Below are 23,920 nucleotides of genomic sequence, written 5' to 3' on the forward strand. Positions count from 1 at the left end.
TTTTTTTTTTTTTTTTTTTTTGAGACAGAGTCTCTCTCTGTCACCCAGGCTGGTGTGCAGTGCTATGATCTCTGCTCACTGCAACCTCTGCCTCCTGGGTTCAAGTGATTCTTGTGCCTCAGTCTCCTGAGTAGCTGGGATTACAGGTGTGCACCACCACGCCTGGCTTTTTTTTTTTTTTTTTTTTTTTAGTAGAGTCAGGGTTTCGCCATGTTGGCGAGGCTGGTCTCGAACTCCTGGCCTTAAGTGATCCACCCACCTTGGCCTCCCAAAGTGCTGGGATTACAGGTGTGAAACACTGTGCCCCACCCCCAGGAATAATAATTTAAAGAATAATTATAGCAACCATTTAAACAATTTATTGTGGCTGGGTGCAGTAGCTCATGCCTATAATCCCAGCATTTTGGGAGGCTGAGGTGGGAGGATAACTTGAGGCCAAGAATTCGAGGTGGCAGGGAGCTATAATGGTGCCACTGCACCCCAGCCTGGGCAATAGAGCAAGACCCTGTCTCTGAAAATAAACAAACAATTTATTGAAGGTCATTTATTCAATATTCACAGTAATTATTATCTCCATGTAAATGTGAAGAAATGCAACTCTGAGAGAGCAAATTCCTTGCAGAATTTCTAGAGGGAGGACTTGTAACCAATGAATGGCAGAGTCAGCATTTGAACCCAAGTCTCTGACTCAAAGTTGATAGCTGATACTCTTTACTGCATTGCCTCTTACCACTGAATCCTTCCACATTTTCATCTCCCATTTTCACCAGTTAACAGGAATCATTTCCCATTCTCCCTTGGTATCTTGTTTACCTTGATAATGGTGTCAAGATTTTCCAAATATGGGTCTTTTACCACCAAACTCTGGAGCATCTCAGAGAACGCCTGAAATGTCTGCCTGTAAAGACACTGAAAAGGCACAGGATCAGCAACGCTCCCCACCCCATGTGAAGTTCCCCTAGCATGGGACAGTTTGGAGGCTCTTCATGTGACCCTAAGACTTTACTCAAAGTTGCAGAACCAGTGTAAAGGCACTAGTAGATTGTTTGTGGCATGAGGTAAAAAGGAGTACATGTTCATTTCAAACGGACGCCTTGGCATGAGAGGGATCACAGCTGACTGAGCCTTAATGGCTTAGGGGTCATCAAGATTCTTTAAAGTTGGCTTGTGACTCTTTCTGATATCTTCAAACAGAAAGGAATAAAGTTCTCTTGGGTAACTGCTTGACCAACCAGTTTATTTGCCACTGAGGAAGAGATCAAGGCCTGCATGTACCCTTCCCTCTGCTTGAAAGCTTTCTCTCCAGACATACCCACACCTCTCTTCCTTCAATTATCACCCCATTATGAAGGCTTTGCCTGACCACCCATGTGCCTCCCAACCACAGGGCTCTTTATTCTGTTCTTTCCTTGCTTTACATTTTCATAACACCTATTATCAGCTGACATCTTATATTTATGTATCAACAGTTTGTCTCTCTGCACTAGAATGTAAGCTCCGTGAGTGGGACTGGACTGCTGTATTCCTACTGCCTATCATCATTTTTGGCATATGATGATACATGACATATTGTATGCTTAAATAAATGTTAAGCATACAAGTGAGTGCTTCCACCTTATTTTAAAGCCAAAAGGAGGGAAAGAATAAAGGGAAAAGGAAAGAAGACAAAATAAAGGGTTGAAAGAAGCTATCTTCTAATTTAACCACCTATTTTATTTGCCAGATTTAGCTTATGGTTTTTGGCCAGTTTCAAAATATCAAATGCTCTCTCCAAAGGCCAAGATCAGCTGACCCTGTGGATGGAAAGTTGCTAAAGCAAAGCATGAGTTACCTCTGTGTTGCAGGTCCCATTGGGCATGATTTCCTGTATCTGGGTAAGAGTCCTTACAGAGGGCAGAGTGATTATACTCTTGATGACAAGACTGAACAACTCAGCTCGATCTTCAGAGCCAAACAGCAAATGGACATCTTGGTAACTAAGAAAAGACAGTTTGGGAACAGCAAGCTGGGAAGATGGTTTGATTTGATATTGATAAGCAGAGATCAACTAAAAAGGAAAGGGTAGACAGACTGGTATACTGTTCTGATGGGAGAGATAAATGGCATAGCTTGTCAGTCTGTTCAGCTAAATCTCACAAAAGGTTAAAGGAAGAGTTTTCCCCCAAGAAGTTACTGGAGTAATATCCTTCCAGGCTTCCCTGCAGTTCAGCCACAGAGGGAAGCCTGCTACAGTCTAACATGGTAAGCCCCAATTTTCCAAAGCACATTCTGCTGAATGTTCATTTGGGGAATCATGGGTTGAATCTAGTTAAAGAACTTTTTAACCACAAGACTTCTCAGGGCCTTTGATCAGCTGAATCACTACAGTATAACTCTCTGAGAGGTAAACAACAGGCAGCACTTCCAAGTTTCTTAGAAGTCAGAACTCTAATGTCATGAGACATATACGGGAGTAACTTCCTGCCAAATATACTTTGGACAAAACTGAACTCCAAAGAGATTCCAATAAAGTCTTTCAGATATGGATAGTAGCATATATGAAATCAAAGTGCTTACTCAAAAACATGGATTTGGCTTCCTCTTTTCTATATGAACAGTTTTCAAAAGTTAAAAATATGGATCATGGCCAGGCGCAGTGGCTCACGCCTGTAATCCCAGCACTTTTGGAGGCCGAGGCAGGTGGATCACTTGAGGTCAGGAATTTGAGACGAGCCTGGCCAACATGGCGAAACCCCATCTCTGCTAAAAATACAAAAATTAGCCAGGCATGGTAGTACATGCCTGTAATCTCAGCTACTCGGGAGGCTGAGTGAGGCAGGAGAACTGCTTGAACCCAGGGGGCAGAGGTTGCAGTGACTCAAGATCGTGCCACTGCACTCCAGCCTGGGGGACAGAGAGAGACTCATTTGAAAAAAAAAAAAAAAGGGTCATGTCAGTTGGACCTGGCATTGGCCCTGAGTGGAACCAAGAGGCTTATGTAAGGGGCATGTGGGCATCACCTGAGATCAGCGATGGTGACAAAGACCTCCTGGCGCACGGGACTGGACAGAGAATGTGGGCGCTCCTCTTGTACCAGTACCTGCAGTGAGAGTTGAGAAAGTACTCATTCATTAGGCCAGCGATGATCAGAGTGGGTGGCCAGCAAGAACCACAACAGGTCCTTCAACCAGCCCTGCAATTAGGCCCCAGATGCCTGGCAGCAGGACAGTGACAGGGATAGGGGTTTATTCTCTTGAGCCAGACCCCAGACCCTGGCTCTGCCTCTTACCAGCTGTTTGAGCTGACACAAATTATTTAACCTCCTTGTGCCTCAGTTTGCTCATCTGTAAAACCAGAAAACAGTAATACTTACCTCCATGGGGTGGCTGTGAGTACTCACTGAGCAAATTCATGACACCCAGCAGCGCTGTGTAATTGTTAGTGTCTGTTATTCATTCTTTTTATCACTAGGGATTATTCTTAGTTTAGGCATTCTAACTCCTCTCTCCACTAAACCAGCCATCTCTCTACAATCACGTCTAATATTATTCTGAGTTACTTGTCCTGGAAAAAGAACAACTTTCCAAATTACAAACTGGCAGAGGGAAAGCTGCCTTATTGTGCTGGAGTAATAAGCAGGGGCTTTGGAGTGGGACAGTCCCTGGGCTGTGCACTGGCTCTGCCGCTCACTCACTGTGTGAGCCGGAATGTGTCATTTAACTCCCTGGGCCTGAGTTGCCTTATCTGTACACAGAAAATGAGCTGATGTAAATGACTGTAGCTGACCGGACACAGTGGCTCATGCCTGTAATCCTAGCACTTTGGGAGGCTGAGGAGGGTGGATCACCTGAGGTCAGGAGTTCGAAAGTAGGTGCCTACAATCCCAGCTACTCAGGAGGCTGAGGTAGGAGAATCGCTGGACCCTGGGAGGTGGAGATTCCAGTGAGCCGAAGTTGCACCACTGCACTCCAGCCTGGGTGAAAGAGTGAAACTCTGCCTCAAAAAAAAAAAAAAAAAAAAGACTGTAGCAGAAGCCTTGCTGGACTGTCCACCAGGCCCCTCTGGGAACTGTCCCCAACCCATAGAAATGGGCACCTCAGAGTTATGTGTCTGCTAGGTCATTCTGTCCCACTGGCCACAGCTCATCTGTCCAGAGTAGACACCAAGGTCTATTAGATTCTCTCTGGAATCTGGAATTGGGACACAGAGCTTCAATCTCAGTCTGGATGGTCTTCTAAAGGAAAAAATTTAAACTTTGGAAGCACTGGTCCCTATGGATAAGGCAACTGAGAGGGCCAATTTTGGGGAGAGAAGATGGAGGAGAGGGAGATGGGGTCAGGGGAGGGAGAGAGAGAGAGAGGAGAAATGGAAATTCATACAAAGGAGCAAAAACAAGAGATTGAAAGTTCTCCTTGAGTATGTGGAAGCTATTTGTTTTCTAGATTCATTCCCTTCCTGGGTCAGGCTGCTTCTCCTGTCAAGGAGTTCTGGGAAACACTCAGTGATCCTTAGAACAAATCTCACCTTTTGTGCTTCAGCTGCTTCTAGAGGATTTCTCTTACCTGCAACCAAAAAGATCTCACTAGGAACTTAGGATGCAGGCCAGATGCGGTGGATCACGCCTGTAATCCAAGCCCTTTGGGGGGGCTGAGGCAGGTGGATCACCTGAGGTCAGGAGTTCGAGACCAGCCTGGCCAATATGGTGAAACCCCGTCTCATCTAAAAGTACAAAAATTAGCCAGGCATGGTGGTGTGTGCCTGTAGTCCCAGCTACTAGGGAGGCTGAGGCAGGAGAATCGCTTGAACTCGGGACGCAGAGGTTGCAGTGAGCCAAGACGGTGCCATTGCACTCCAGCCTGGGCAACGAGAGTGAAACTCCATCTCAAAAACAACAAAAAAACTCAGGATGCAGTAAGTGCTCAATAAACACTACAAGGTTCCTTCTCTGAGTTTTTCTCCTCTTACTTTCCAGCTCTGGTCTGACTCCGATCTTGCTGGTGGGCTGCTGCTTTCTTTCCTTTTTTCCTCAAGGAGCGCATTTATTCTTGTGGCTTTATAGTCTGGAAGGGACAAAGCCTAAGACTCTGTCCTCAGCCCTGACAGCTCTCCCAGGGCTCTACTCGACTGCATCCGGTTATCTCAAGGGCACAGCCACTAACATCTCCAGAATTTTGGCATTAAAGTCAGTTCACTGTGGTCCCCATGCAAAGAACACAGCTTCCTGTCCTTTAATAGTTGTCAATTGTTCCCTTTTCCAGGGCTCACTAAAAAGGTGATTTCTGATTTTTTTCTTTTGTTCAAGACCTACATCCCATTAGTTATAGCATCAGCCACCCCCTGCTCTGCACGGTTTCTGTGACTCTCCATTCCTGGAGCCACACACCTTCATGTGGATGAAAGTAGCATCTCTTAGCTGAAGCCCCAGGCTTGCAATCCCCTCTGACTTCAATTGACTTGATACACTTCTGCCAGAATCATCTTTTCTTTTTTTAATCAGTTGGATATTGAAGGTTTATTATTTGTTCACAGTTATGCTAGCCTCTACAGGGAATTCAGAAGTGAGAGGGTATTTTTTGTTAGTAGAGTATGTGTGTAGCAGGAACTTCCTGGGTGACTGCCCAGATCACAGCAATCACCCCTTCTCCCTGGGAATGCCTCCAAAATGCAGGGTGGGACACCCAGAAGTCATATCATTACTACGTGATCTTGTCCCCAGGCAAACCTTATTGATGCAGGGCGGGGAACAGACCAGTCTGGGTCAATCAGATTTTCTCTTGCAGAATTTGGAATCTTACAGTGACAGGCACAAAGCAGGAGTTGCTACAGGGTTGAATCATGGTGATGGTAGCGAAGCCCCTGCCTCTGAGACCTCTGGAGCTGTCCTGGAGCTTACTTTTCTGGAGACTTGTTTAAACCTCTTCCTTAGAGTCTAAGAGAGATATCCCAGCATCTTTTTTTTGTAACTTACTTGAGCCAGAGGTGATTTTTGTTTCTTGCCTGAAGAATCCTAACTAATCCAAACAAAATCAGACGTTTTGTCTCAAAGGTCTTTCTTTTGTTGTTGTTGTTTGTTTGTTTTTGTGAGACAGAGTCTGGATCTGTCGCCCAGGCTGGAGTGCAATGGTGTGATCTTGGCTCACTACAACCTCCACCTCCCAAGTTCAAGCAATTCTCCTGCCTCAGCCTCCTGAGTAGCTGGGACTACAGGCGCCTACCACCATGCCTGGCTAATTTTTGTATTTTCAGCAGAGATGGGGTTTCACCATGTTGCCCAGGGTGGTCTCAAACTCCTGACATCAGGTGATCCTCTCACCTCAGCCTCCCAACATGCTGGGATTACAGACGTGAGCCACTGTGCCCCGGCCTGTCTCAAAGGTCTTAACAAAAGTCGAGTGATCCACCTGGACTAATTTCACCCTAATCCTGCTGTCACTTTATTCTATATCCCAGTTGCCACAGCCTGCCTCCCTTCCCTTTCCTTCCTTCCTTCCTTTCCTTCCTTCCTCTTTTTCTTTCTTCTTTTCTTTCTTTCCTTTGTCTTTTTCTTTCTCTTCTCTTTCCTTTCTCTTTCTTTTCTCTTTCCTTTCCTTTCTCTCTCCTTCCTTCCTTCTTTATCTTTTTTCTTTCCTTTTTCTTTCTTTCTCTCCTTCCTTCCTTTCTCCTTTGTTCCTACCTTCCCTCCCTCCCTCTTCTTTCTCCCTTTCCCTTCCCTTCCCTCCCTCCCTCCTTCTCTCTCCCTGTCTCTCTCTCCCTCCCTCCTCCTTCTCTCCCTCTCTCTGTCTCCCTTTCCCTCTCTCTCTCTCTCTTTAAAGATGGGGTCTTACTATGTTCCTGAGGCTGGAGTGCAGTAGCTATTCATAAGCACGATCATAGCTTACTACAGCCTCCAACTTCTGGGCTCGTGCGTTCCTCCTGCCTCAGCCTCCACAGTGACTGGGACTACAGGCAGGTGCTACCACACCCAGCCTCTTTTTATTTTTCATTAAAGTTCTCAACATTATATACTGTATATATTGTATATTTTTATATTACATTACATATTGTATATATTTTACAATATACAATAAACTACATATTTAAAGCATACAGTTTGATGATTTTTGATACATGTATATATCCATGAAACCATCACCATCCTCAAGAGAATGAACATTTCTATCACTCCCAAAAGTTTCTTTGTGCTACTTTGTAATTCCTCGCTCCTTCTCCTCCTCATTCAACCTCTACCTCTAGGTTACCATTGCTCTGCTGTCACTATAGATTCGGTGGCATTTTCTCAAATTTCATATAAATAGAATCACGCAGTATATCCTCTTTTTAAAATGTTTGGCTTCTTTCACTTAGCATAACTATTTTGAGATTGTTCCAAGTTGTAGCATATTTCAATAGTTCCTTTTTATTCTCAAGTAGTATTCCATTATATGGATATACAATACCACAATTTGTTTATCCATTCACCTGCTAATGAACACCTGGGTTTCTTCTAGGGTTTGGCTTTTACATATAGAGCTGCTGTGAACATTTGTGCATACATCTTTGTGTGGACATATGCTTTGTTCTACCTAGGAGTGAAACTGCTGGGTCATATGGTAAGTATATGTTTTACTTTTTAAGAAACTGCCAAATTGTTTTCCAAAGTGGTTGTGTCATTTCACTTTCCTGGCAGCAGTGTATGAGAATTTTAGTTGCTTCATATCCTTGCCAATATTTGCTATTGCCTTTCTTCATTGTAGCCATTTTAGTAGGTGTATAGTTGAAGCTTACTGTTTTAGTTTGCCTTTCCCTAATCACAATGATTAGCATCTTTTCATGTGCTTATTTAGAAATTTTTGGTGAACTGATGCCTGTCATCCCAGCACTCTGATAGGCTGAGGCAGGCAGATCACCTGAGGTCAGGAGTTCAAGACCAGCCTGGGCTGGTCTCTATTGTGAAACCCTGTCTCTAATAAAACCGCACAAAATTAGCTGGGTATAGTGGCAGGTGCCTGTAATCCCAGCTACTTGGGAGGCTGAGGCAGGAGAATCACTTGAACCCGGGATGCGGAGGTTGCAGTACCCGAAATTGTGCCACTGCACTCCAGTCTGAGTGACAGAATGAGATTCTGTCTCAGAAAAACAAAACAAAAAAACAAAAAAAAGAAAAATATTTGGTGAAGTGCCATAACAATTTTTTTTCCCCTTCTTTCCACTTTCTGTTGTTGGTTTCCCGGGCTTTTTTTCATTTGGATACTTGGAGCCATGCACTGGTTTGGGTCACGAGCACTGGTAAATGCCTTCAAGTTTTCTTTCTCTATAATGACCCTGGCTTTTTCCTCCTTGTCGGTTCCTCAGCAGAACTGCTTCTCCTCTTGGGCACCTCTCCCTTTGGTTGCTGGGAGCTGTGCTTTTTCAGCCCCGCTGTGTGGGCCTGTGGGGACTTTGTAGACTTATGCAATGCTGTAGTGATCCATGTAATTTTCTCATGGATACTAGCTACCTTTAACTCTTCTAGGCTGAATCCCTTGCCAGCCTATACTTTGGTTGACATCTGATGCGGTCATTTTATTACTTGGTGGACAGATTCAAATGCAGAATTCAGTGTGCAATTCAGTGCATTGCTGCTGTTGAGACTTGTATTTGTGGATTTTATGGACTGGCTGGTTGAACCATGTGGCAACCTATTGTTGCCAAGTCTGGTGAAAATAGAGCTCTAGAAACATGCCACTCTGGCTGGGTCCTATGATCCTGTGGTTGCCTATATCCCTTTTCCCAAGGAGTACAGCCAAGTAGAAAGCTGCATTTGGTTTTTGTTTTGTTTTGTTTTGTTTCTTAAGATGGGGTATCACTCTGTTACCCAGGCTGGAGTCGAGTGGCATGATCTCAGCTCACTGCAACCTCTGTCTCCTGGACTCAGCTGATCCTCCCACCTTAGCCTTCCAAGTAGCTGGGACTATAGACATGCACCACCACACCTGGCTAAATTTTATATATATTTTTTTTTTTTTTTTTTTTAGAGATTGAGTTTTACCACATTGCCCAAACTGGTCTCAAACTGTTTGTTTGTTTGTTTGTTTCTCTCTTTTTTGAGACAGAGTCTCGCTCTGTTCCCCAGGCTAGAGTGCTGTGGTGTCATCTCAGCTCACTGCAACCTCCACCTCCCAGGTTCAAGCGATTCTCCTGCCTCAGGAGAAGCTGAGATTACAGGCGCCTGCCACCATGCCTGGCGATTTTTTGTATTTTTAGTAGAGACAGGGTTTCACCATGTTGTCCAGGCTACTCTCAAACTCCTCACCTTAAGTGATTCGCCCACCTTGGCCTCCCAGAGTGCTGGAATTACATGCGTGAGCTGCCGCGTTTTGTTGTTAAATCTGTATTATATCATCCTGTTCTCCTTTTTTTTTTTTTTTTTTTTTTTTTTTGAGACGGAGTCTCGCTCTGGCTCACTGCAAGCTCCGCCTCCTGGGTTTACGCCATTCTCCTGCCTCAGCCTCCTGAGTAGCTGGGACTACAGGAGCCTGCCACCTCACCCGGCTAGTTTTTTTGTACTTTTTAGTATAGACGGGGTTTCACCGTGTTAGCCAGGATGGTCTCGATCTCCTGACCTCGTGATCCACCCGTCTCAGCCTCCCAAAGCGCTGGGCTTGAGCCACTGCGCCCAGCCCATCCTGTTCTTCTTAATGTATTATTTGGAATAGTTCTCAACCTATTTACTTTTTGAAGTGTAGCTACTTACAGATGGATCCTAAACCCTTCAAGGGCAAGGATTAAGGTTTCCAGGAAATGTGTAACCTTTATCAAAGCACCACAGTGTGCTTAGATATAGAAGATCCTTGGTAACTGTCCATTACTTAAAACTGTTAGCTGGTTAGCCTTGAATTATAAAAGCTATCAGTCTAATCAGCCTTATAGATCTGTGATATGAGAAAGAACTACTCATATTCCTGGAGTATGTAAGAAATTTCAATATCAGAATTTTAAAGCTTTAGAGAAACTAAAGGAGACATTTCACAGATGAGAAAACTAAAGCACCAAGAAGTACTTGCTTGAATGCATCAGCTCCTTTGCAAAGCCCTTCTGGATCCTTTGACATGGAACTGACCACTCACTCTCTCCTCTGTGACCCCCATATGCCCATTTAAACTTGTCACAGTCCCTGTGACATTTTATTATACCTTGCTTAGCTGCATAAATAGGGATTTTGTCTTCTTTGTCTTTGTAGCCCAAATTCCCAAGACAGTTCCTGGAACTGTCAGGCACTTAACAAGTGAATGAACGGATGAGTTGGTGGCAGAGTGTGGCTGGAGTAAGTACAAATAGCAGAAAATATGATAACAATAATACAGTCATGTTTCTTAAATGCATCATGTGTGTTAAGTACCAAGGTACGTGGCTTATATTTATTTTGAATTTAATGGTCACAATAGCTCTGTGAAGTAGATATAGCTATTCTTGTTTTATAGATGAGGAAACTGAGGCATTGAGAAGTGAAGTAATTTCCTACAGTTTCACAGTTATAAAGAGGCAGGGCTGTCACCCGAACCTAGGCATTTGATTATAGTGACTGTCTGGGAACTACTGCTTGATTCATGAGAATGTAGCATTGACCTTGCTGAGAAATTCAAATGCTGTTCCTGTCCTTTCTACTCTTCTTTTAATTGGTTTTTGAGGGTGATTACATGTGTGGGGTAGCCGTGAATACTGCTCCTCCATGTGGAGATACTGATATGAGAAGAGTTCAAGTGAATTGATAACATAGGTGAAGCCACTAAAAAAATGCTTCGGCCAAGTCACTGAATTTATGTGATCCCAGTCATTTGTGATAAGGTCATAATACTTACATTTAAGGTATGCACAATGTCTGCTATGTGGCTGTGAATGAATGATTCTGTGGTTTCATCATAAGGTAAAGCTCGGCTGAGAGAAGACAGAGATTCTAGGAATGTCAGCTTTTCAAGTTCGCCCTGAATTTGTGGAAAAATGATAAAAATATAATTATATGTTATAATCTTACTTGAATAACTGTGGAGAGATTTTGAAAAGTTTCTTAGAATGCTTTAAATATCTGACATCTCTTTCAATCCAATATCAGTCTTTTTTTTTCATGATATTACAAAGGATTTTATTTTGTTCTTTTTGCTTACCTGCATTTTCTGTTGTTTCTACAGTGAGCATCAATTTCTTTTTTTCTTTCTTTCTTTTTTTTTTTTTTTTTTATTATACTTTAAGTTCTAGGGTACATGTGCATAACGTGCAGGTTTGTTACATATCTATACTTGTGCCATGTTGGTGTGCTGCACCCATCAACTCGTCAGCACCCATCAATTCATCATTTATATCATGTATAACTCCCAATGCAATCCCTTCCCCCTCCCCCCTTCCCATGATAGGCCCCAGTGTGTGATGTTCCCCTTCCCGAGTCCACGAGTCCACGTGATCTCATTGTTCAGTTCCCACCTATGAGTGAGAACATGCGGTGTTTGGTTTTCTGTTCTTGTGATAGTTTGCTAAGAATGATGGTTTCCAGCTGCATCCATGTCCTTACAAAGGACACAAACTCATCCTTTTTTATGGCTGCATAGTATTCCATGGTGTATATGTGCCACATTTTCTTAATCCAGTCTGTCACAGATGGACATTTGGGTTGATTCCAAGTCTTTGCTATTGTGAATAGTGCCACAATAAACATACGTGTGCATGTGTCTTTATAGCAGCATGATTTATAATCCTTTGGGTATATACCCAGTAGTGGGATGGCTGGGTCATATGGTACATCTAGTTCTAGATCCTTGAGGAATTGCCATACTGTTTTCCATAATGGTTGAACTAGTTTACAATCCCACCAACAGTGTAAAAGTGTTCCTATTTCTCTACATCCTCTCCAACACCTGTTGTTTCCTGACTTTTTAATGATTGCCATTCTAACTGGTGTGAGATGGTATCTCATTGTGGTTTTGATGTGCATTTCTCTGATGGCGAGTGATGATGAGCATTTTTTCATGTGTCTGTTGGCTGTATGAATGTTTTCTTTTGAGAAATGTCTGTTCATATCCTTTGCCCACTTTTTGATGGGGTTGTTTGTTTTTTTCTTGTATATTTGTTTCAGTTCTTTGTAGATTCTGGATATTAGCCCTTTGTCAGATGAGTAGATTGCAAAAATTTTCTCCCATTCTGTAGGTTGCCTATTCACTCTGATGGTAGTTTCTTTTGCTGTGCAGAAGCTCTTTAGTTTAATTGGATCCCATTTGTCAATTTTGGCTTTTGCTGCCATTGCTTTTGGTGTTTTAGACATGAAGTCCTTGCCCATGCCTATGTACTGAATGGTACTACCTAGGTTTTCTTCTAGGGTTTTTATGGTATTAGGTCTAACATTTAAGTCTCTAATCCATCTTGAATTAATCTTCGTATAAGGAGTAAGGAAAGGATCCAGTTTCAGCTTTCTACTTATGGCTAGCCAATTTTCCCAGCACCATTTATTAAATAGGGAATCCTTTCCCCATTTCTTGTTTCTCTCAGGTTTGTCAAAGATCAGATGGCTGTAGATGTGTGGTATTATTTCTGAGGACTCTGTTCTGTTCCATTGGTCTATATCTCTGTTTTGGTACCAGTACCAGTACTGTTTTGGTTACTGTAGCCTTGTAGTATAGTTTGAAGTCAGGTAGTGTGACGCCTCCAGCTTTGTCCTTTTGACTTAGGATTGGCTTGGCAATGCGGGCTCTTTTTTGGTTCCATATGAACTTTAAAGCAGTTTTTTCCAATTCTGTGAAGAAACTCATTGGTAGCTTGATGGGGATGGCATTGACTCTATAAATAACCTTGGGCAGTATGGCCATTTTCACGATATTGATTCTTCCTATCCATGAGCATGGTATGTTCTTCCATTTGTTTGTGTCCTCTTTTATTTCACTGAGCAGTGGTTTGTAGTTCTCCTTGAAGAGGTCCTTTACATCCCTTGTAAGTTGGATTCCTAGGTATTTTATTCTCTCTGAAGCAATTGTGAATGGAAGTTCATTCATGATTTGGCTCTCTGTTTGTCTGTTACTGGTGTATAAGAATGCTTGTGATTTCTGCACATTAATTTTGTATCCTGAGACTTTGCTGAAGTTGCTTATCAGCTTAAGGAGATTTTGGGCTGAGACAATGGGGTTTTCTAAATATACAACCATGTCATCTGCAAACAGGGACAATTTGACTTCTTCTTTTCCTAACTGAATACCCTTTATTTATTTCTCTTGCCTGATTGCCCTAGCCAGAACTTCCAACACTATGTTGAATAGGAGTGGTGAGAGAGGGCATCCCTGTCTTGTGCCAGTTTTCAAAGGGAATTTTTCCAGTTTTTGCCCATTCAGTATGATATTCGCTGTGGGTTTGTCATAAATAGCTCTTATTATTTTGAGGTACGTTCCATCAATACCGAATTTATTGAGCGTTTTTAGCATGAAAGGCTGTTGAATTTTGTCAAAAGCCTTTTCTGCATCTATTGAGATAATCATGTGGTTCTTGTCTTTGGTTCTGTTTATATGCTGGATTACGTTTATTGATTTGTGAATGTTGAACCAGCCTTGCATCCCAGGGATGAAGCCCACTTGATCATGGTGGATAAGCTTTTTGATGTGCTGCTGAATCCGGTTTGCCAGTATTTTATTGAGGATTTTTGCATCGATGTTCATCAGGGATATTGGTCTAAAATTTCCTTTTTTTGTTGTGTCTCTGCCAGGCTTTGGTATCAGGATGATGTTGGCCTCATAAAATGAGTTAGGGAGGATTCCCTCTTTTTCTATTGATTGGAATAGTTTCAGAAGAAATGGTACCAGCTCCTCTTTGTACCTCTGGTAGAATTCAGCTGTGAATCCATCTGGTCCTGGACTTTTTTTGGTTGGTAGGCTATTAATTATTGCCTCAATTTCAGAGCCTGCTATTGGTCTATTCAGGGATTCAACTTCTTCCTGGTTTAGTCTTGGAAGAGTGTAAGTGTCCAGGAAATTATCCATTTCTTCTAGATTTTCTAGTTGATTTGCATAGAGGTGTTTATAGTATTCTCTGATGGTAGTTTGTATTTCTGTGGGGTCAGTGGTGATATCCCCTTTATCATTTTTTATTGCGTCTATTTGATTCCTCTCTCTTTTCTTCTTTATTAGTCTTACTAGCGGTCTGTCAATTTTGTTGATCTTTTCAAAAAACCAACTCCTGGATTCATTGATTTTTTGGAGGGTTTTTTGTGTCTCTATCTCTTTCAGTTCTGCTCTGATCTTAGTTATTTCTTGCCTTCTGCTAGCTTTTGAATGTGTTTGCTCTTGCCACTCTAGTTCTTTCAATTGTGATGTTAGAGTGTCAATTTTAGATCTTTCCTGCTTTCTCTTGTGGGCATTTAGTGCTATAAATTTCCCTCTACACACTGCTTTCAATGTGTCCCAGAGATTCTGGTGTGTTGTATCTTTGTTCTCATTGGTTTCAAAGAACATCTTTATTTCTGCCTTCATTTTGTTATGTACCCAGTAGTCATTCAGGAGCAGGTTGTTCAGTTTCCATGTAGTTGAGCGGTTTTGATTGAGTTTCTTAGTCCTGAGTTCTAGTTTGATTGCACTGTGGTCTGAGAGACAGTTTGTTATAATTTCTGTTCTTTTACATTTGCTGAGGAGTGCTTTACTTCCAATTATGTGGTCAATTTTGGAATAAGTGCGATGTGGTGCTGAGAAGAATGTATATTCTGTTGATTTGGGGTGGAGAGTTCTATAGATGTCTATTAGGTCCGCTTGGTGCAGAGATGAGTTCAATTCCTGGATATCCTTGTTAACTTTCTGTCTCGTTGATCTGTCTAATGTTGACAGTGGAGTGTTGAAGTCTCCCATTATTATTGTATGGGAGTCTAAGTCTCTTTGTAAGTCTCTAAGGACTTTCTTTATGAATCTGGGTGCTCCTGTATTGGGTGCATATATATTTAGGATAGTTAGCTCTTCCTGTTGAATTGATCCCTTTACCATTATGTAATGGCCTTCTTTGTCTCTTTTGATCTTTGATGGTTTAAAGTCTGTTTTATCAGAGACTAGTATTGCAACCCCTGCTTTTTTTTGTTCTCCATTTGCTTGGTAGATCTTCCTCCATACCTTTATTTTGAGCCTATGTATGTCTCTGCATGTGAGATGGGTCTCCTGAATACAGCAGACTGATGGGTCTTGACTCTTTATCCAGTTTGCCAGTCTGTGTCTTTTAATTGGAGCATTTAGTCCATTTACATTTAAGGTTAATATTGTTATGTGTGAACTTGATCCTGCCATTATGATATTAACTGGTTATTTTGCTCGTTAGTTGATGCAGTTTCTTCCTAGCCTCAATGGTCTTTACATTTTGGCATGTTTTTGCAATGGCTGGTACTAGTTGTTCCTTTCCATGTTTAGGGCTTCCTTCAGGGTCTCTTGTAAGGCAGGCCTGGTGGTGACAAAATCTCTAAGCATTTGCTTATCTGTAAAGGATTTTATTTCTCCTTCACTTATGAAACTTAGTTTGGCTGGATATGAAATTCTGGGTTTAAAATTCTTTACTTTAAGAACGTTGAATATTGGCCCCCACTCTCTTCTGGCTTGTAGAGTTTCTGCTGAGAGATCTGCTGTTAGTCTGATGGGCTTCCCTTTGTGAGTAACCCGACCTTTCTCTCTGGCTGTCCTTAAGATTTTTTCCTTCATTTCAACTTTGGTGAATCTGGCAATTATGCGTCTTGGAATTGCTCTTCTTGAGGAGTATCTTTGTGGCGTTCTCTGTATTTCCTGAATTTGAATGTTGGCCTGCCCTACTAGGTTGGGGAAGTTCTCCTGGATGATATCCTGAAGAGTGTTTTCCAACTTGGTTCCATTTTCCCCCTCACTTTCAGGCACCCCAATCAGACATAGATTTGGTCTTTTTACATAATCCCATACTTCTTGCAGGCTTTGTTCATTTCTTTTTCTTCTTTTTTCTTTTGGTTTCTCTTCTTGCTTCATTTCATTCATTTGATCCTCAATCGCTGATACTCTTTCTTCCAGTTGATCGAGTTGGTTACTGAAGCTTGTGCATTTGTCACGTATTTCTCGTGTCATGGTTTTCATCTCTGTCATTTCGTTTATGACCTTCTTTGCATTAATTAGTCTAGCTGTCAATTCTTCCACTCTTTTTTCAAGATTTTTAGTTTCTTTGCGCTGCGTATGTAATTCCTCCTTTAGCTCTGAGAAGTTTGATGAACTGAAGCCTTCTTCTCTCATCTCGTCAAAGTCATTCTCTGACCAGCTTTGATCCGTTGCTGGCGATAGGCTGCGCTCCTTTGCAGGGGGAGATGCGCTCTTATTTTTTGAATTTCCAGCTTTTCTGCCCTGCTTTTTCCCCATCTTTGTGGTATCATCTATCTCTGGTCTTTGATGATGGTGACGTACTGATGGGGTTTTGGTAAAGGTGTCCTTCCTGTTTGATAGTTTTCCTTCTGACAGTCAGGACCCTCAGCTGTAGGTCTGTTGGAGATTGCTTGAGGTCCACTCCAGACCCTGTTTGCCTGGGTATCAGCAGCAGAGGTTGCAGAAGATAGAATATTGCTGAACAGCGAGTGTACCTGTCTGATTCTTACTTTGGAAGCTTCCTCTCAGGGGTGTACTCCACCCTGTGAGGTGTGGGGTGTCAGACTGCCCCTAGTGGGGGATGTCTCCCATTTAGGCTACTCAGGGGTCAGGGACCCACTTGAGCAGCCAGTCTGTCCCTTCTCAGATCTCAACCTCTGTGTTGGGAGATCCACTGCTCTCTTCAAAGCTGTCAGACAGAGTCGTTTGCGTCTGCAGAGGTTCTGCTGCTTTTTTGTTGTTGTTGTTTAGCTGTGCCCTGTCTCCAGAGGTGGAGTCTACAGAGACAGGCAGGTTTCCTTGAGCTGCTGTGAGCTCCACCCAGTTCGAGCTTCCCAGCGGCTTTGTTTACCTACTTAAGCCTCAGCAATGGCGGGCGCCCCTCCCCCAGCCTCGCTGCTGCCTTGTGGTTAGATCGCAGACTGCTGTGTTAGTAATGAGGGAGGCTCCGTGGGCATGGGACCCTCCTGGCCAGGTGTGGGTATAGTCTCCTGGTGTGCCTGTTTGCTTAAAGCGCAGTATTGGGGTGGGAGTTACCCAATTTTCCAGGTGTTGTGTGTCTCAGTTCCCCTGGCTAGGAAAAGGGATTCCCTTCCCCCTTGCGCTTCCCAGGTGAGGCGATGCCTCACCTTGCTTCAGCTCTCGCTGGTCAGGCTGCAGCAGCTGACCAGCACTGATTGTCCGGCACTCCCTAGTGAGATGACCCCAGTACCTCAGTTGAAAATGCAGAAATCACCGGTCTTCTGTGTTGCTCACGCTGGGAGTTGGAGAATGGAGCTGTTCCTATTCGGCCATCTTGCTCCGCCCCCCCAATATCAGTCTTTTATCACAAGGAATGAGTAAATTATGGAAGATTTCAGTGAAATTCCTTGTCTACTGGCACTGCCTTGCTTTGGGACCTCAGCTCTCCTCTCAGCACCATGTTCCATCCTGGCTCTCCCCACTCTCAGTCTTTGCTTTCTACCTGCCTGTCCTGGGTAGTGCTGCCTGATTAAACTTCCTAGGCTGGGCATGGTGGCTCATGCCTGTAATCCCAACATTTTGGGAGGCCAAAGTGGACAGATCACCTGAAGTCAGGAGTTCCAGACCAGAGTGGCCAACATGGTGAAATCCTATCTTTACTAAAAATACAAAAAAGTAGCCAGGCATGGTGGCACGTGCCTGTAGTCCCAGCTACTCGGGAGGCTGAGGCACGAGAATCACTTGAACCTGGGAAGCAGAGGTTGCAGTGAGCTGAGACAGCGCCAGTGCACTCCAGCCTGGGTGACAGAGTGAGACTCTGCCTAGAAAACAAAAAAGCTTCCTAAAGGTGACCTCTCTGATTCTGTTACTTCTAGTTCTTTCGATGTCATTAAAAATTCATTATTTTGCCTTTAAAATTTCCTATCAAAATCCAAGTTCTGATTGGAAGAATAAAATCTCTGAGTACTAACATTCTCTTTTTCTTTTTTCTTTTATTATTATTTTTTAAAGACAGGGTCTTGCTCTGTTGCCCAGGCTGGAGTGCAGCGGTGTGATCTCAGCTCACTGCAGCCTCAACCTCCTGGGCTCAAGCAATCCTCCCACCTCAGCCTCCCAAGTAGCTGGGACCACAGGCACGCACCACCACGTCCAGCTAATTATTTGTATTATGTTGCCCAGGCTGGTCTCAAACTCCTGAGCTCAAGTGACCCGCCTGCCTTGGCCTCCCAAAGTGCAGGGATGACAGGTGTGAACTACCATGCCTGGCCTCTCTTTTTCTTTTTTTTTTGAGATGGAGTCATGCTCTATCACCCAGGCTGGAGTGCAGTGGTGTGCCTGGGTTCAAATGATTCTCCTGCAGCAGCCTCCCAAGTAGCTGGGATTATAGGCATGTGCCACCATACCCAGCTAATTTTTGTATTTTTAGTAGAAATGGGGTTTTACCATCTTGGCCAGGATGGTCTCGAACTCCTGACCTCAGATGATCCACCTGCCTCGGCCTCCCAAAGTGCTGGGATTACAGGTGTAAGCCACTGCACCCAGCCTCTTTTTCTAATTATATATATATAACCTATTTATCGTAGAACTTTTTTTTTTTTTTTTTTTTTTTAAGACAGGGTCTCACTCTGTCATCCAGGCTGGAGTGCAATGGCAAGATCACCACTCACTGCAGTCTACATCTCCTGGGCTCATGGGATCCTTGTACTTCAGCCTCCCGAGTAGTTGGGACTACAGGTGCGCTTGAACCTGGGAGATGGAGGTTGCAGTGAGCCGAAATTGTGCCACTGCACTATAGCTTGGGCAACAGAGCAAGACTGTCTCAAAAAAGAAAAAAAAATCTCTATATATCTCAAGACTTGGAGAATGAGTTTGCTCCTGATGCAGGGTCCAGTGTCCTTTCTCTTTTTACTTTTGAGACAGAGTCTCACCTTGTTGCCCAGGCTGGAGTGCAATGGCATGATCTCGGCTCACTGCAACCTCCGCCTCCCAGGTTCAAGCTATTCTCCTGTCTCAGCCTGCCGAGTAGCTGGGATTACAGGCGCCTGCCACCACGCCTGGCTAATTTTTTGTATCTTTAGTAGAGATGGGGGTTTCACCATGTTAGCCAGGCTGGTGTTGAACTCCTGACCTCGTGATCCGCCCGCCTTGGCCTACCAAAGTGCTGGGATTACAGGCATGAGCCACTGCGACTGACTGGTCCAGTGTCCTTTCTAAGTGTATCTACAAACCACATGAATAAATTGCTATCATGGCACTTGCGATCCTCCAACATAATGACCTTCTTATTAATCTATTTCCCTGACTGACTGTGGAATCAGCTCAAGGCAGGGAATGGGCTTTTTTTGTTTTGATTCACTGCAGTGATTCAAGCCCTTCATTAACTACAAAGAAATCGAAAGAAAACCATGCTGATGGCCGGGCGCGGTGGCTCAAGCCTGTAATCCCAGCACTTTGGGAGGCCGAGATGGGCGGATCACGAGGTCAGGAGATCGAGACCATCCTGGCTAACACAGTGAAACCCCGTCTCTACTAAAAAATACAAAAAAAAAACTAGCCGGGCGACGTGGCGGGCGCCTGTAGTCCCAGCTACTCGGGAGGCTGAGGCAGGAGAATGGCGTAAACCCAGGAGGCGGAGCTTGCAGTGAGCTGAGATCCGGCCACTGCACTCTAGCCTGGGCAGCGGAGCGAGACTCCGTCTCCAAAAAAAAAAAAAAAAAAAAAAAGAAAACCATGCTGATATGAAGTATAATGATTAGCTGAAGTCAAAAGTGAAGGCCAACATGCTGGCTTTAAATGTTTCACTTTTATTTTTCATTGGTATTCTACATAAAGAAAATGTACGGCTCGGTGGATTTTTACAAACCAAAAAAACACCCTGTAGCCAGCAACAGATTATTACCAGCATTCCTGAAGTCTCCCTCATCCTCCTTCCAGCGTAGCCTTTGTGTGTGTGTGTTTTGTGTGTGTGTGTGTGTGTATGTGTGTCTGTGTGTGTTGGTAAATTGACAAACTATGGTTGTATATATTTATGTGGTACAAAGTGATAACATGATTTTTAAAAATGTATCATACAGTAAAACTGATTTTGGTGGGGAGCATATGGTTCCGTGTGTTATAACACACACATACACATGTGTAACCATCACCACAATCAGGATACAGAACAGTTCCACCATCCCCTAAATTTCCCTCCTGCTATCCCTTTTTAGTCACACCCTCTCCCCACCCTAATTCCTAGGAATCACTGATCTGTTCTCCATCACTATGGTTTTGTCTTTTCAAGAATGTCACACAACTGGAATCATACAGTCTATAACCTTTTCTGATTGGTTTCTTTCACTCAACACAATGCCTCTGCGATTCATCTCTGCTGTTGTATCAATAGTTCCCTCCTTTTATTGCTGAATAGTATTATACTTTTTGAGACTGGGTCTCGGTCTGTTTGTAGCCCAGTTTCTTAGTTTGTTTATCTGTGAAAAGTCTGTAATGTTACTACTACAACTTCTTCCCTGCATCTAGCACAGTGCCTTATAAATGGTAGCTGTTCATTCATTACTTGTTGATTGGGTGAATGGGATTTAAAAGCCATAGAGGACTGGGCACAGTGGCTCATGCCTGTAACCCCAGCACTTTGGGAGGCCAAGGCAGGTTGACTGCTTGAGGTCAGGAGTTCAAGACCTGCTTGGCCAACATGGTAAAACCCATCTTTACTAAAAATACAAAAATTAGCTAGGCAAAGGTGGCACATGCCTGTAATCCCAGCTACTCAGGAGGCTGAGGCAGGAGAATCGCTTGAACCTGGGAGTCAGAGGTTGCAGTGAGCTGAGATCGTGCCACTGCACTCCAGCCTGGGCGACAGAGTGAGACACTGTCTCAGAAAAAAAAAAAAAGTCTAAAAAAATAAATAAAAATGTCAGCAGTAGTTATTCGAGGAGTCTGGAATTAGAGAAGATCAGTTTTTGATTTTTATTATGGTTTTGTTTTTACATTAATTTCATAATGTATAATTTGTAAATATATGTATTATAAATATAAATATAAACATGTTTTATAACCTATAATATGAAATTATTTGCATAATCGAGAAATAATATGTTTAAAATATTTGTTAAAATGGAGAAATAAGTTGGATAACTCATAAAAATTGCTTGTGCATACCTTTAGCTCATCATTGAAACCTCTCTGGATGGACTGGATCAGCTTGTCAACAATGGCCTCATTGAGCGGGTCCTGTTGGGTCAGGTGTCTGGGGCTGTCTGACAGGGGCTCACAACGGAGTTCAGGGACGTCAGGGATGTCCAAGTCTAACATTGAAAAGAAAGACACTGGATGATGCCTCCGTACTATGTAAAGTGATGAGGTTTAGTGGGGAGTACCTCTGGCTCTCACCTTTACTACTTGCTCTATGACCTTAACCAAGTCCCATCTTGTCTCCTAGATTCAGTTTTCTCAATTATAAATTCAATGTTCTCTAAGGGCCTCCTAAGCTACAAAAGCCTTTGGGACTGAGCTGTAGCAGAATGGTTAAGAGCATGGACTTTAAATCTCAGTTTGAGACTAGTTTGAATCTTGGCTCTACCACTTACTACTTGTATGACCTTTATCAAGTTAGTTTGCCTCCTGAAACCTGTTTCCTCATCTGTAAAACAAGGTTATTATAACAATTAAATGAGGTAATACATGCAAAGAACTGATCCCAGTAGTACTTCCCCTTTAACACCTCTTTCATCTGAAGATTTTTACCATTTTTTTTTTTTTTTTTTTTGAGACAGAGTCTCACTCTATCGCTCAGGCTGGAGTACAGTGGCGCAATCTTGGCTCACTGCAACCTCTGCCTCCTGTGTTCAAGCGATTCTTGTGCCTCAGACTCCCAAGTAGCTGGGATTACAGGCACATGCCACCACCCCCGGCTAATTTTCATATTTTTAGTAGAGACAGGGTTTCGCTATGTTGGCCAGGCAAAGTCTCGAACTCCTAACCTCAGGTGATCCACCCACCTTGGCCTCCTAAAGTACTGGGATTACAGATATGAGCCACCATGCCCGGCCACCACTCGACTTTTGTATTCTTTTTGATTTCTTGAATGCCTCTTCTGCAAACTCTACCCACTTCCTGCCATACTCCTATCATCCACTAATTGCAATAATTGAAGCCATGTTCTCATTCTGATCTTTGCACAGGCTGCTCCTTCTGCCTGCGTTTTTCTCCTTCTTCTCCCCCACCTTCCCTTATCTATCGTTGCCTTGCTAACTCCTACTCATCCTTTAAGTCTCAGCTCCAGGATGCCTTTCTTGTATCCCATTTTGCCCATTTTGGCTACGTATCCCCTAGTCACTAATAAACCGCTCTATATCCACTCTGGCTCCCCTAGCCCCATCACACTGATTACACTGAGTTCCATTTGCCTGTTCATCCATAGGCATACTGTGTCTGTTCTGTTCGATGCTGTATCTCCAGCTGCTAGATTAAGCTTAGAGCACAGGAGGGCTTCATTAAGTATTTGCTGAATGAATGTGTAAATGAATGAAGGTAGTTCTTCAAACACACCAGGATCTTTCCTGTGTCATGCACATGCTGTCCTGTCTATCTGTAGTACTCCCTATACTCTATCTGTAGTACTCCCCATACTCACATGAGTTACTCTGATATCTTTCAGGCCTCCTTTAGGTTTAAATACCGCTTGCTGTCTCATACAGGTGTTCTCTGACAACCAGAGTTTCAAGTAGGTTCCTTTTGCCCTTATTTTTGGTGTCAGCCTGTTCTTCCATACTGCTTACTACAAGTTGTAATTACTTCAGTGACTGTCTGTTTACTCTTTTTGGTCTCTTTTCTGCACAATAATATAAGTTCTATGAGGGCAGTGACTATGTCGGTCATGTCCACTGTTGTATTCCCAGCTACTGGTACTCAATAAATGTTTTGTAGAATGAAAGTTATTCTGAAGCCCAATCCAGACCCCACCTTCTGCATGAAGTCCTCCCACTCCAAGGCATCCCACACTGCCCTTTCCCTCCTCAGAATCCCTCAAGCACTCAGGCTCTTCTGCAGAACTCAGGACCAACCTTAGTTTCCTGGACATCACGAACCATGTATGTCATCTTATTTTGCCAACCGTATTTTAAGGTCTCAATGTCAGGGACCAAATTCATCATCAAAGTCTAGTTAAGGGCTGGTCACCCATCAAGTACTCAATCAATATGTCTTGGCCCGAGTTGAAAATAGATTATCTTTTCCCCTCCCCTCCGCTTTCTAGTCCTTTCTCTTTTTTACCTGTCAGTTCAATGCTACTGGAGCCTTTTTTAATAGTCTCTAAGTTGCTCAGCTCCAAATCCATACTTCCTGAATCATTGTCATAGGCATAGGGGATCACTACTTCTTCCTGACTACGGATCCTAGGAAGAAAGAGAGGATGCGAAAAATTAGTTTTCCAGGACTGCTTCTGTCTCATCATTCATTTGAAAGCCTAAATGTCACTTTCTGAGAGAGGCATTTATTCAGCACCAATCTAGATTAAGTAGCTCCCACCATCCTGGTCCCATAGTTACCTTCTTATTTTTTTCATAGTATTTAACCATCACCTGCAATTACCTTGCTCATTTGCTATAAACTCCATTAAAGAGAAACCTTGTCTACATGGTCACCGTTGTATCCCCAGTACCTAGCATGTTGTCAGTCTCATTAGTAGTGAATGGATAGGTAAGAAATACTATGCCGCTGTTAAAAACAACGTCGGGTGTAGGTGGCTCACGCGTATAATCCCAGCACTTTGGGAGGCCGAGACGGGCTGATCACCTGAGATCAGGAGTTTGAGACAAGCCTGGCCAACACGGCGAAACCGAGTCTCTACTAAAAATACAAAAAATAGCCGGGTGTGGTGGCGCATGCCTGTAATCCCAGCTACTCGGGAGACTGAGGCAGGAGAATCA

The 23,920-nt window shown here is 43.3% G+C and overlaps 1 protein-coding gene across 2 annotated transcripts in view; it reads right to left on the reverse strand.

Annotated features, from left to right (window-relative positions):
• MROH8 (maestro heat like repeat family member 8) overlaps positions 1–23,920 on the reverse strand; it is an 84,092-nt gene that overhangs the window by 55,536 nt on the left and 4,636 nt on the right. For both annotated transcript variants that reach the window (XM_023227999.2, XM_023228000.1), the window contains exons 2-7: positions 23,265–23,386; positions 21,153–21,298; positions 10,797–10,919; positions 3,000–3,079; positions 1,832–1,976; positions 814–909 (exon numbers count right to left, since the gene is read on the reverse strand). In XM_023227999.2, coding sequence (XP_023083767.1) covers positions 814–909; positions 1,832–1,976; positions 3,000–3,079; positions 10,797–10,919; positions 21,153–21,298; positions 23,265–23,386 — 712 coding nt within the window. The remainder of the gene's footprint in view (positions 1–813; positions 910–1,831; positions 1,977–2,999; positions 3,080–10,796; positions 10,920–21,152; positions 21,299–23,264; positions 23,387–23,920) is intronic.

Source organism: Piliocolobus tephrosceles, chromosome 20 (assembly GCF_002776525.5).
Source record: "Piliocolobus tephrosceles isolate RC106 chromosome 20, ASM277652v3, whole genome shotgun sequence".
Lineage (NCBI taxonomy): Eukaryota > Metazoa > Chordata > Mammalia > Primates > Cercopithecidae > Piliocolobus > Piliocolobus tephrosceles.